The sequence below is a fragment of the Phaethon aethereus genome (assembly GCF_964289735.1).
Source record: "Phaethon aethereus genome assembly, chromosome: 6".
NCBI lineage: Eukaryota > Metazoa > Chordata > Aves > Phaethontiformes > Phaethontidae > Phaethon > Phaethon aethereus.
Genome location: NC_138580.1, coordinates 317,966 through 331,641, shown reverse-complemented (window position 1 = coordinate 331,641; position 13,676 = coordinate 317,966). Strand labels below are relative to the sequence as shown.

At 40.2% G+C, this 13,676-nt stretch overlaps 1 protein-coding gene across 2 annotated transcripts in view; it reads right to left on the bottom strand.

Annotated features, from left to right (window-relative positions):
* BAZ2B (bromodomain adjacent to zinc finger domain 2B) overlaps nt 1-13,676 on the bottom strand; it is a gene marked incomplete at its 5' end in the record, with an annotated part of 87,768 nt that overhangs the window by 28,748 nt on the left and 45,344 nt on the right. For both annotated transcript variants that reach the window (XM_082001416.1, XM_082001417.1), the window contains 7 exons: nt 369-623; nt 1,371-1,511; nt 7,760-7,825; nt 9,019-9,045; nt 9,295-9,339; nt 10,004-10,069; nt 10,936-11,001. In XM_082001416.1, coding sequence (XP_081857542.1) covers nt 369-623; nt 1,371-1,511; nt 7,760-7,825; nt 9,019-9,045; nt 9,295-9,339; nt 10,004-10,069; nt 10,936-11,001 — 666 coding nt within the window. The remainder of the gene's footprint in view (nt 1-368; nt 624-1,370; nt 1,512-7,759; nt 7,826-9,018; nt 9,046-9,294; nt 9,340-10,003; nt 10,070-10,935; nt 11,002-13,676) is intronic.

Here is a 13,676-nt window from a genome sequence, read left to right as displayed (position 1 = left end):
AGCAGACTTTGGAGAAAGAAATGGCAAGATTCAGTGAGAGCATAACATGAGGGCAAGAATGAAAGGGGAAAGAAAAAAAAAAAAGAGTTAAAAGACATTGCCACAGATGTGATAGTGCCCTACAAGAGGTCCAAATAAAAATGGGGGACGGCAGAGAAAATGCCCAGAAATACAACACTTCTGGAAAGTGGGAAGGCTGACAGGGCACCGAAGGTCTTTGAGTAGCATTAGAAGAGTGACATCAAAAAGAAGAATTAGGAAAGAGAATGGAAATCCAAATGAGAGAGGTGTCAAAAACGCTTTATGAAGAATACATTCATAAATATATGGTGTTTACTGTGCATTATTTTTCCTCCTCTGTTTTTTACCTTGTATCCTGTAACAAGTCCTGGATCACAAACAGCTGCAGAGACAAGCTTTACAAGCAAGTCTTGTACTTCTCCCATGCTGTCCCCGATGTTTAGCAAACCCTCTTGCAGAACGCTCAGGGAAGGGACATCCACATTCACATCAAAGCCAAGAACTTTACCAAAGTTACGCAAGAACTGCACTACCATGAGACAATCTGAAAATGTGCTTCCATCGAGAACAAGGCCTGGGATGCGAGGCAACTCTGGCAAAGGCTGAAAAGTAAAGAAAAACAACGAAAGATTGAGCATTATATTTCAAAAGAAAACTCTTTTTTTGATACTAGCTAGAGAAATTGGCTGATAGTTCCGTATGACCTACAGCAATCATCAATGCTATAGAGAAGCTGCCCTCCGCCACGTCCCACCCAATTTAATTTAAAGCTGAAGCACATTTACCTTTTGATATATTACAGGAGGCAAGAGATTAATAATTTTTGGCAAGAAGATGCTCTCAGGCTCTATTCTGAGCCAAAATATTATAAAAAGGTAGTGTAAAAATATTTGGGGTACATAGGGGGGCGGAATTCTCTGGAACAAAGAGGTCTTGAACCTGAGGTATGTCAAGTCCTGAAGGACAAGAACTAAACACAGAAGACTGGGAGAGTAACTTTTTTGAGCAACAGCTTAGAATACTTGCTCATAAGTGAAAAGCTGTATCTAGTGCCTATGTACTTAGACATGATGTACATTCCTGCTGTAAAAAATAACTCAGAGTAAGTGATTTTTTTTTTCAAGCAATCATGCAAGTGCTTTTTAGGAAGCAGGCCACTTTTAAACAAAATGCTTTTAATTACCTAAACATATGCTGTGTTAGTGTTTGTATATATTTCAAATATTTATCTAATTATCTAGACCAAAACTTGAATGCTTTGGGAGTGGCTGCAAGAAAAGAAGTTATTGTCACAATGGCAAAATACAGAAACAAGAGGCAAGAAAGTAAGTTTACTTTATTATGATTACCTTCTGGTCTGCTAAGCACATATCTTCGTTAGGCTTCTTTAGCTCCTTTGCCATTTCTAACTCCAATCTTCTCTGCTCCAGTTTACGTTCTTTATTTAATCTTTTTTCATCACGTTTCTCTTGCTTCAACCGCTCTTTTTCCTTAAGTAGGATTAAAAGAGCAGAAAATAAAACCCATATATTACACTTACAATGGAATAATCTAGGAATTTGAAAAGCACTACTTACATAATCTTAATAATTACCACAGCAATTAAGGAACCTGCATTCGAGGGAAGGGGGAAACTACAGAAGTAGAACTGTAATTCTAAATCGAATTTGTGAGCAAACGAAAGACTCACTTTTTTTCCTCTCCTGTCCACATGGAAATGGGCATTGAGTATGTTTATACTGAAAGATTCTTAGCAGTACCATTTGAGAAAGATAACTGAGTGAAAATATGGTAAACAGCAGCCATACATGCAAGGCATCCAATTTTAAAGGCCCCGCTCACACACCAGTGTCATCAACATGCATCTGCTGAAGCAGAGACCACTCAAGAAAACAGCAGCTGGGAAGACCTCTCTGGACAACACACAGTTTAAGAATTCCCACAAAAACTGGATATGAATAGCTTATAAAACACAACTTGTCCTTTCAACACACGTAGCTTCTGGCCTTGAACTACCACACGCTTAGCACGCAATCTGAAAACTGAACAGTCATTAATACCTCGTTCGGTGCACAAGAACACAGGGGTAATCAAGTGAGAAGCCAAGCACCTATTATTCTTCTCTTCCAACACCCTCTCCATTGACCCCATGCAGAAGGCTCTATTAACCGTCTCTCACCTGCCAAGACTGGCCCTGAATCTGGAGCTCCGGGTGCCTTTCCCACCCCGACTCCAGGGGTTCTGCTGTCACACGCCCCGCGCTGATCTGCTGGCCTACGCAATGCCTTACGTACCTCTGCGCAACCGATACGGGGGCGGGACGTAAGCTTGTTTTTGTCACGACCTAAGAACCTGACGCAATATAACGGTGAAGACACTATACGCGCTTTTCACCTGTGGACATAGAAGGGCTAAAGAGCCAAGCTAAGCTGGTTCATATTGTTCAGAATCCCTCCCCATTATTCTGTCAGTTTAAGAGGTCACTCCAGTCTCTTCAGTTTACTACTACCAAATTTTGCATAAATAAGACTATGGTCTGTAACTAAGTCAGGACTCGGTTACGTTTGCAGAACAGGATTTACTGCCGACTTTGCCATATAGTTCTGTCAGGCCCCGTAAATTTTTATTCTTCCTTTTGATTCTATACTGAGTATTACTAGACCACTGGTGATAACTGTGCCTAAACACTATGACTGCACAGAGCACTTGATAACTGGTTTAGGGGGCCATGGTTAGTGGGCATGGTGGTGATGGGTTGGTAGTTGGACTTGATGATCTTAAAGATGTTTTCCAAGACTAATGATTCTGTGATTCTGTTACAATGACCTCTACTACTACAGTCTTTAGTGCATTTTAGGCAAGATAGAGTGCAAAGCTGGGCACAAAGAACATGTTTGGACCAGCAACCTTACACCAGCAGAAAAAAAGCAGTCATGTACAGACCCACTCATCTGCCCAGCTGCTGCTCTGCAGCTGTGTAAGCACCCTCTGTCCTGACAACGCAGGCCCTCCTATCTCTGATGGGCCACACTGCTTATTCATGGTTTTCTCCCTTTACCAGCATATACCTTGTATGCAAAATCACAACACACTAAAAGCAGCACACAAAATCGGTAACTTTTTGAAATGGAAAATATTCCCTGACGTTGTTTTGTAATTGGTTCATTGCCTTTTATCTTAACCTGTGTCAAGGTCTCAAAGCCAACTGGCATTTCCTACAATTTGTTTTTGACACCTAGAAACATACTATGCCAGAAAAAAACCACGAGAAGTACATATGGATATTTAACTGGCAACATATTAATTTGCAGTTATGATTAAAAGTGCGAACCTTGGTGGATGAAAAGCTGGATGTGCGCTCCCAGCCCAGAAGGCCGTGTCCTGGGCTGCACCCAAAGCCACGTGGCCAGTGGGGTGAGGGAGGGGATTCTGCCCCTCTGCCCCGCTCTGGGGAGACCCCCCTGCAGTGCTGCATCCAGCTCTGGAGCCCTCGGCACAGGAGAGACACGGACCTGCTGGAGCAGGGCCAGAGGAGGCCCCAGCAACGCTCCGAGGGCTGGAACAGCTCTGCTGGGAGGACAGGCTGGGAGAGCTGGGGGGGCTCAGCCTGGAGCAGAGAAGGCTCCGGGGAGACCTTCCTGCAGCTGCCAGGGCTTAAAAAGGGCTTAGAGGAAAGATGGGGGTCAGACTTTTTAGCAGGGCCTGTTGCGATAGGACAAGGGGTGATGGTTTTAAACTAAAAGAGGTCAGATTTCAACTAGACCTAAGGAAGAAATTTCTGACAACGAGGGTGGTGAACCTCTGGCCCAGGTTGCCCAGAGAGGTGGTCGATGCCCCATCCCTGGAGACATCCGAGGTCAGGCTGGATGGGGCTCTGAGCGACCTGATCGAGTTGAAGATGTCCCTGCTCATGGCAGGGGGTTGGCCTAGATGATATTACCCTGTCCCAGGTGGAAAATCTGGCACTTGCTCTTGTTAAATTTTGTATGGCTGGTGATTGCCCAGCTCTCTAGTCTGTCCAGATCTCACTGTCAGGCCTCTCTACCCTTCGAGTCCGCAGCTCCTCCTAGTTTAGTACCGTTGAGTAAATTTACTTAATGTACATTCGACTCCTGCATCAGGATCATTTATAAAAACATCAAAGAGCACTGGCCCTAAAACTGAGCCCTGGGGAACTCCACTGGTGACTGGCCGCCAGCCTGATTGATGTGACCTAATTAATTAGAATTCTTTGAGCCTGACCCATCAGCTAACTCTTCACCCAACGTATTATGCACTTGTCTAGTTGTACACTGGACATGTTGTCCTGAAGGATGCTGTGAGAGGCAGTACCCAAACCCTGCTTACAATTAAAAAAAAAAATCCAAAAACCACAAACAAACAAACAAACCCCGAAACAAAAACCACCACACATCTACTGGCTTCCCTTGGTCAACTAGATAGGTGACATTGTCATAAAAGGAAATTAAGTTGGTTAAGCAGGACTTTCCCCTCATAAACCCATGCAGGCTATGACCAATGACTGCAATGTGTCTCAGGTGGTTTTCAGTAACCCCCACAATAACCTTCTCCATAATTTTACCAGGCACTGAAGTAAGACTGACATGTCTGTAATTACCAGGGTCTGTCTTCTTTGCCTTCTTGAAATTGGGACAACATTTGCCAGGGACTTCCATTTGACTGGGACTTCTCCCAATTCCCAAGACCATTGAAAAACAATGGAGAGAGGTCCCACAATAAAATAAGCAGGCTCTTTGAGTACCCTGGAATGAATCCCATTGGGCCCCAGAGCCTAATGCGCATGCAGCTGGAGCACCGGGTCTCCAACATGTTCAGAGTCAGTGGGAATTTATCATCCACCCAGTCACGGTCTTCCAACACAGGGCTCCAGGGATCCCGGGGCCATCATCAGTGTTAAAGACAAAGGCAAAGAAGGTATTAAATGTCTCTACTTTTTCTACATCCCCATTTGTGAGGTGACTGACCTCATCAAGTAACAGACCAGTGTCACCTCTGATCCTCCTTTTGCTGTTAACATATTTTAAAAAGCCCTTTTTGTTGTCCTTCACAGTACCAGCCAGCTTGAACTCTTAATCGAGCTTTGGCCGCAAGAATTTTCTCCCTACAATGTCCAACAGCATCCCAATAGTCCTCCCATGTCACCTGTCCTTGCTTCCAATGTCCATACACCTCCCATTTTCGCCTAAGTTCTAGAACAATATCCCTGCTCAGCCAAGCCAGCCTTCTGCCCCACTTGCTTGACTTCCCACACTTTGGAATTGCCTGCTGCTCCGCTCTTACGAGATGGCTCTTAAAGCAACCACCATTCATGAACCCCAACACCTTCAAGAGCAGACTCCCAGGGGTCCTTACGAACTAGCTCCTTCAGCAGCCAAAAGTCTCCTCTCCCCACACCCAGGGTCAAAGTTTTGCTGGCTTTTTTCCCCTCCTACTGCCAACGATTTGACACTCACATGGTCACTGTGACGAAGACAGCCATCAATCGCCACTTTGCTCACGAGACCCTCTCTGTTTACAAACAAGAAATCTAGGAGGGCACCTTTCCTAGTCAGCTTAAGTGTTAACCCTGAAATTCCTCCTTGCACTGAAGTATTATTCAATTTTTCTTTGTTTTGGTCTGTCACTTTCATTTCAATTTATGAACATAGCTAAGAGAAAAGTTTTAACAATTTCTTTGACAACTAGATGGTGTCACGATGGTTATTGTACTTCAATCTCTTAGCTACCTGTACTTCATTTATAAAAGTCTCAGGATCCAGAGATTAAGTGTCTCAGGATATAGAGAAACATATAAAAATAAAATAAAGTCAGCAATTACATTTTAGCATTGACAGTCCCCCTTAAGATAATATCAGAGTTAAAACTGAAGAAAGCCTCAGGACTAATTAAGATGTAAATTAGTTTATCATGGTCTAATAAAGTTTCATCAATCATACTGTACAGCTCTGGTTTCATCATCAATGCGATTCCATCATGTACTTTTTTTTTTTAATAATTTTTTTAAACCATCTATAATGCAACAAACACTACTGTATTATGTCAAACCAACGAAGCTAAAAAAGTTTGAGTTGTTTTAGCCACTAACATTTAATTTACTGCGGGGTAACCTGAATAAGCAGGATGTATTCCTGTAAGACAGGCTTCTTCCCAGGCTGCCTCAGTCCCCAACATAAGCACTGTTGTTACAACTGCTTCTCAAGGCAAAGCTGAAGACTTTTCCCTCACTTCCTTCTGCAACCTAATGAAACTGAGACCTCTCAACTGGTTATAAGAACAAGTTCTATTACAAAAACATTATTACATTAGCAGGGGAACTTCAGTCTTTCATGCAATAGTATGGCTAAGAGTAAAATTTAACTAGTTAAAGGCCTGATTAGGCGACTCAGTGAAAACATTTTCATGGCTTTTGGGTTAGGTTGTGCTGATACAGACTACCAGTGTTTCTTGAATACTTTTTCCCCCTCTAAGTAAATTATCTAGAGTTCCTTAACTTGCAAGGAAAGTAATCATTTGAATTATGAAAAACACTTCCATTTTGCAGCACTTCAAAAGGAAAAGTTTAATTCAGTTTCCCAACAAACACCCAGTTAATTGCATAGAATGTGTATTTAATCTTTAGCATTAATCCTCATAATAAGCAAGCGTTACTAGGTCCTTTTGTGCTAATACTAGATTTATATACATGAAAGCAGTCACCAGAATAAGAAGCATTCATCATAAGGAAAGGGCAGCTATTTTGAAAATAGTCTTATTTTCAGAAGCAAGACAGAACAAAACATCTAGATGCTTAGATGATCAGCATCAAAAAAAGCCTGAAATTTTGGCAAGTGAAATCAACCAGAGTTTTTGTTATCAGCTTAATGTCACTGTGTTTGAAAAAGAAAACAAGTTAAATAACTAGATTCAGAGATGGACAAAGTAAAAGGACTGTACACAAAATGACACATACACACTTCGGACTTTAGGACTCTGTCTCTTGGTTCAGAATTTCTGACATTTTTTTAGTACAACAAAACAAGAAGTGAAGCATCTACTTTCTGTAGTGCAGCAGTACTTTCTGCTAAATAAGAAAAAAATAAAATTAAGGCATAATAATCCTATTTGTCTGGTTTCATCGTGGTTCAAATCCAGAATCATCTACAAAATCCGCAAGTTCTAAGCAGCCTGGACTGGAATGAGATGTATATTTTTACCCCTGGATAAGTATTGAGGAAAAGCTGGTCAGCAAGTCTAACAAGTCAGTATGATGAAGTCCTTGCTCTTCTTCTACACATGAACAGCGTGAAGAAGAGGAGAAAATAAAACTTCCTGTTGGGGAAATACTAAGGACTCTGAAGTGACTAAGCAATTATTGGCTTCTTGCTCAGAATCACTGAGGATAGAAGGGACCTCTTGAGATCATCCAGTCCCCATCCATGTGTGTGTCCTGTCCCCGCTATTGTCCCCTGAGCAGTATCAGCTAAGGCAGGCTGGAACTCCACAACCTTCCTGGGCAATCCGTGCCAGTGTTCAACCATCACCCTCAAAAGTAAAAAAGTTTTTCTTAAGTTTAAACAGAATTTCATGTATTTCAATTTGTACCTATTGCTTCTTTTCCTACGACTGCCACGTATACAAAAGAAATTATACATTCAGGCACATCAAAGACACTGCTCTGCTACAGATCACTGCAGAATGAAACCATGAAAACTTAAAATTTTCAGAGGTTAATACTCACTTCTGCTTTTTTACGTGCTTCCATGGCTTTCATAAGCATCATATGTTGTCTTCTCCTTTCTCGTTCCTATTGAAGCAGGTAAGATTAGAACAAAACTAATCCACATTTTCAAATCAGTAAAAAAGCTGAGTAACAAATTTAGCATTAATAGACAAGTCACAGTAAATACTAAATATAGGACAAGAATGGCCAAGTCTGTGCATGTTTTAGTTCAGGTTTAGAAAGCAAATACAAGAACAATCAAAAGCAAAAAGGTAAAGCAATGAACATGGAGACAGTGTAAAAAAGAAGCATACAAGTTTACTTATGGTCAGTTGTGATGCTCCTTCATAAGCTGGCAGAACAAAAAGCATAATGGTTGGCTGGAACAGGTCAGTTACCTTACATCTGCTATTATGGAACTTGCAATTTACTTCTTCAATAGCCAATTCAGCGGAAATTTTAAAGTGGTCATTTTCAAACATTGCAAATAGTAACGTTTTTGTAACCGAGCAACAAATCAATACGATTAATTTCCTCAGCTCTAGATCAGTTTTAATGAAGCTAGTGGTGGCGCATATACATACGCAACAACACTGGCATTTACTGATGCCTGTCCCTCAAGAAATGTCAGTAGCTTCAAATGCATTAAGGAGCTGTATTCTAGAGCATTAAGTAAGGGGTTTTTTTGCCTTAACAGCTGTAGAGTAAATCTTGGCCCCAGTAAAGGCTATGGGAATTTTATCACCTAATTCAGTGAGGCTAGGACTACATTCTAACGTTTCACTGTATACTTATAACATTATGTATTTACCACTGACTGAAAACCGATTTCCTTAGTACCTTACAAACTTAGGAAAGCCATCATCCTGATTTCTAGAATACATCAATTCAAATTGTAGTTAAAATGTTTGGATTCATTCCCAGTGAATGGGACATGGCTTGCAAAAATTATCCAAGTGACTACCTATTAATTTCGCATTACACTGATATTACAGAGTAGTCCAATCTCTATTGGGACATCAGTAACATAGATTTCTGTTTAAAAGCCTCAATTATTTATTGCCACGTTAAATTTACACACAAGTTCAGGACATGTCTTTGTTTTTTTCCTTAACAGACAAGACAAGCAGATGTATGCAATGCACTGTGCTGTAAAGCCATGCAGCAGTATGTAATATGACAGCAGCCAGTGCTACATTTTATGCATTGCTATGACAACCATATCACAACCAAATCACAATGCGGTGTTAGATGTACAAAAATAAACATACCCATACCATATCTAGTCTATGCCTCTCCAACTCCTGGTAGAAAGAGTTGGCACAACATTATGAAACAGAAATCACAAAGTCATAAAACCACTTTATAATCCCCCAAAAGACCCCAGTACCAAAGCAAAGCAATAAATCATAAGGTGAAAGAAAATTTGTGCAGGAATCAAACCCAGAAATTTTAAAAGGGCATATTTTGAAGATTCCACCCCGCCCCCTCCAGCTTAAGCAGTACTTCACAATCGGCATTCTGTCTGTTTGGTCAACTGAATGCATACAAACCTGGTGTTTCAGAAGAACAGCTTGCTGCCTTCGCATCTCTTTTTCCTTAAACAAAGAACAGAAATGTATTTAAAATATCTACAAAAATTTATTTACCAAGTTGCACATTTTTGCCACCCTAAAACAGCACATCTGAATTAAATTTCTCCGGCCCCCACAAACTGATCCCAGCGAAGTATACATAGTACACACGACAGCAAGTCTACGGAGTTGGGAGTTCCGTGTCAAAATACACCAAGAATGCCAAAGCAGTAATAGAAGTACATATATCAACTCTATTTTCCAATGTCTGTTAGAGTTCTGTAGTCTTGTATACATACAGTCTAGAAAAGACTACGCTTTCTGAGAAGCAACAGAAGCTTTTTGATACAGCGTGCTTAAAGGAGTATTGTGAATACTGTTACTTCACGAGCATTTTAAGTTATACAAACCAAGTGTCATGTAAGCAAAACTCATGGTAATGGCACACAAAAAATTACTGTCTCGCTCTATATTCATGTCGGTGTGTGTTTTTGTCACACATACGCAAACTTCTCTCTGCGTATGCTCCACCTATTTATATGAATATATGTACACATGTTCTTCATACACCATTTCTATTCACAGTTTCATTATCAATGAATATTCTTCCAAATTTACTGCTCTTATACATCAAGATATATTATGCACAATAACACAGTTCTTGTATTCGGAGCTCCTCTAAACTAACCTTTATTCGTTTTTCGGCCTCCAATAATTTGGCATTTGCTGCTTCTTCCTTCTTCTTCTTTTTTGCCTGTGCATGCAAAACAGGTCACACAACAGCACCATCACAACTTGAAAATAATCTGACTAGAAATAAAGTTACATGCCTTTAAAAGTTCAAAACATCATCACATATCATGTACATTGCAACAGATTTCTTCCCCAATGCAGCTTTCATAATTAATCAATTTACAATCCATTTGCTTTTAAAGAATTAAGTCGGAATTCAAGTCCCATTCAAATTCCTTCACTTGGCTATTATAACTAAGAAAGTAAGTATACATAGAAACAATAAAATGTAAATGGCAGAGATTACCATTATTTTTTCCATGAATGGAGACTCGGAAACTAGAAATCTATCTTTGCTAGTATACTAGCCAAATAGTATAGTGTACCAGTCTCTTCCAGCATTTATATAAACTTAGTACTTTAAGCCCACTGTACTTCATACAGAGCAGAGCATGATACTGGTTCAACATCCTATTATTGTAATCTTGTTTTCTAACAAAGGCACAGTTATGCTGTTAATATTAGCAAATACAAGACTATTTGTGTAAAAACTCGGGAACTCAAGTGAACATTTGCAATATAGATTAATTAAAATATATTATTATTATATAATAGTATTATATATACTTATTATATATAATCTTATATTCTTCATTATACATAATCTTAATATAGTTGTGGGGTTTTTTGTTTGTTTGGTTTTTTTGGTGGGTTTTTTGTTTTGTTTTTTTAAGCAAAAGTATTTTAAGGAACATTTTTGAACTGGCCTTTGGAAGTCCAGGTTGTTAGAGCTGTTATGTTTAGTTACATCCCTGACTGCACACCTAACCATTAAAATACAACACTCTTTAAAATCACAACACAAAAATTTTGAGCCATTATTTCTACCTCTAAAATTTGCTGAGCTCGAAGTTCCTTCTCCATTCTGATTTGCTGGATTCGCTTAATTTTTTCCTACAAAGGGGAAAAAAGTTATTAATTTTATAAAAACAATATTGAGAAAGAAAATTTGCTTTTACATCTAAAAAAATGACCAAGCTTATACATATATACTGAGTCTCACACCCACTGTAGTCAACTGTTCACATACAACAACGTACACTTAGAATTTTCACTAGCATTAGATGATGTCTGGTATATCCCTGAAGGAACCAACACTTCGTGATGCATAGGTGCTAACGTTTAAGTTGTCATGGTATATGTATATGTCAGTTTGGTGGGTTTTTTTCAAACAGCTTTGAGAGGACCAGATTAATGACAACCTAAGTAAGCCAGCAGCATTCACATTCTAGCTGGCAATGGTGGAGCTATTTAGCAATGAATAGAAATGGGAGCTACGACAAGAAAAACATCACGTTTCCATTTCCACCAAACCACTACTTTCCGCCTTGGTTCCGGCAGCCTTTCAGTGGGCGATGGTACCACAGGCCACGTGGAGAGCCTGCGTGCTGCGACCCCCAAGGCGCCGCCTCTGGCGGCCAGCGACGCTCACCCACGTGCGGCCCGGCCGGCGCACCCACAGCTAACTGCACGCCAGTTTCTCCAGGTTTTTAAAGCATTCCGGTAATTGATGACGAGTTTGGATGCCTTAATATGCAGTTCGGGGGACCGAGTTTTATACATGCTGAAGAGTAAAGTTACAAAACCAGTAACCGCAAGAGCGGCCACAGGCTGTACAGCACATTTCAGCATGTTTCATCACAGTAAGAAGGAAACGATCAAGCTAAGCACTCCGCAGATGGGTGCTGCGTAACCATATTCTGATTTATTCTTTTTCAGGAATTAGTTCCTAAAATATGAATAAAGTCTTATTACATTGATTTAGAAATGCAAACATTGCAACTTTGGGATTACTTCACGTTTCCTGTGCTGCACGGGTTTTGTCTGTTAAATAGTAATAACCCAAGCTCATATTAAACGTTTCTACCACACGTATTTGAGGTTTTATTATCTCAAGACAGCTGCTTGAGCCAAAGTGACTAGGAAGGGGCTACTACGAAAGCAGTGTTGCAATACCTTCAGCTGGACTTGCTGTGACGTTTTACCAGCAAGACCCAGGCCGTGTTTTCATTGGCTTTTTTTAACAACCCCAGGATGCCACTTACAGGCAAAATAATGAGACACCTGGTTTTCTAGCACTATTTCTAAGTAGTGGGATGATGAGAGCATACAAAGACCCTCAGGTGCTGGAGCATGTCCAGAGAAGGGCAACGGAGCTGGGGAGGGGTCTGGAGCACAAGTCTGATGAGGAGCGGCTGAGGGAACTGGGGGTGTTCAGTCTGGAGAAGAGGAGGCTGAGGGGAGCCCTCATCGCTCTCTACAACCACCTGAAAGGGGGTTGTGGTGAGGTGAGGGTTGATCTCTTCTCCCAAGTAACAAGAGATAGGACAAGTTGCACCCAGGGGAGGTTTAGCTATTAGGAAAATAATATTGGATATTAGGAAAAATTTCTTCACCAAAAGGGTTGTCCAGCACTGGAACAGGCTGCCCAGGGAAGTGGCGGAGTCACCATCCCTGGAGGTATGGTATAGATGTGGTGCCTAGGGACATGGTTTAGTGGTGGACTTGGCAATGTTAGGTTAACACAGTTGGGACTCTATGAATATCTTCAAGGTCTGTTGCAACCTAAATGATTCTATGATTCCATTATTTCATCCTAATTAATTGCTCTCTGAGATTAAAAACCACAAAATAAATCAAATACAGGTATGTTTTGGTTTGCTAATTTCTAATCGGAATGTTAGATCTGAAGCTTCTATAGAGGTCTAAATGCTACTTAGCTGCAAGATAAAATTACTAAACAGAGCCTAACACAACAGGTTGAAAAGGTGTAACTAGAGGTCAAAAAAAGTAACTAGACCATCTTTAGAAAAAACACAACTGAACTACAACATAAATAGAAACCAGTCATGAAACTACAGTGAAGACACTGCACCACTCAGGAAATATTTTCCCTGCAACGGAAGGCATGAGGTATTTCAAATCAGGAAGTTAATGGTACGTCCCAAGAAGCTGATGCAGTGCATTGCAGTGGAAATCAAACCCGGTATCCTCTCTTCCCACGTCCAACTTCAAAATTCTATTTAGAGCTAAAAATCATATTACATTACAAAGTAACATACCAGAAAGTGTAAATATTTGTAGAATTTCATGGAAATTTCAGTGACAGTTTCTATCACAAATAAAAGATATTGGTTTTAATGGTAAATGTTCATCCTTTCCATCTCCCCATATCCCTTTAATTTAAGTCGCTATAAATACTATTATAACAGGAATATGAACACTGAACATAAACAGTTAATTCAAACAATATTTAGACATTCTTGTTTTAAAATAATTACATGTACTACCTGTACTATGCGTACACATACTAATTCAACAGTAGTACAGGTTGAATTGGCCTACTGAAGTGAACTTTTCCTACCTCTGCAAGGTTCTATATACTTAATTCTCTGTCGCCGTAAGAGGGTAAAAAACTGAAGCAATAATGGCACTGAACACAAAAAATGTCTTTCCTCTGAAAGCTAAAAAACCTTGTCCTTTGACTGCTAACAGATGAAGTATTTAATTCTGAACTCTGCAGTAAGTTTCATACTGAACAGAGAGAATATAAAAAAACAGCAATGCAA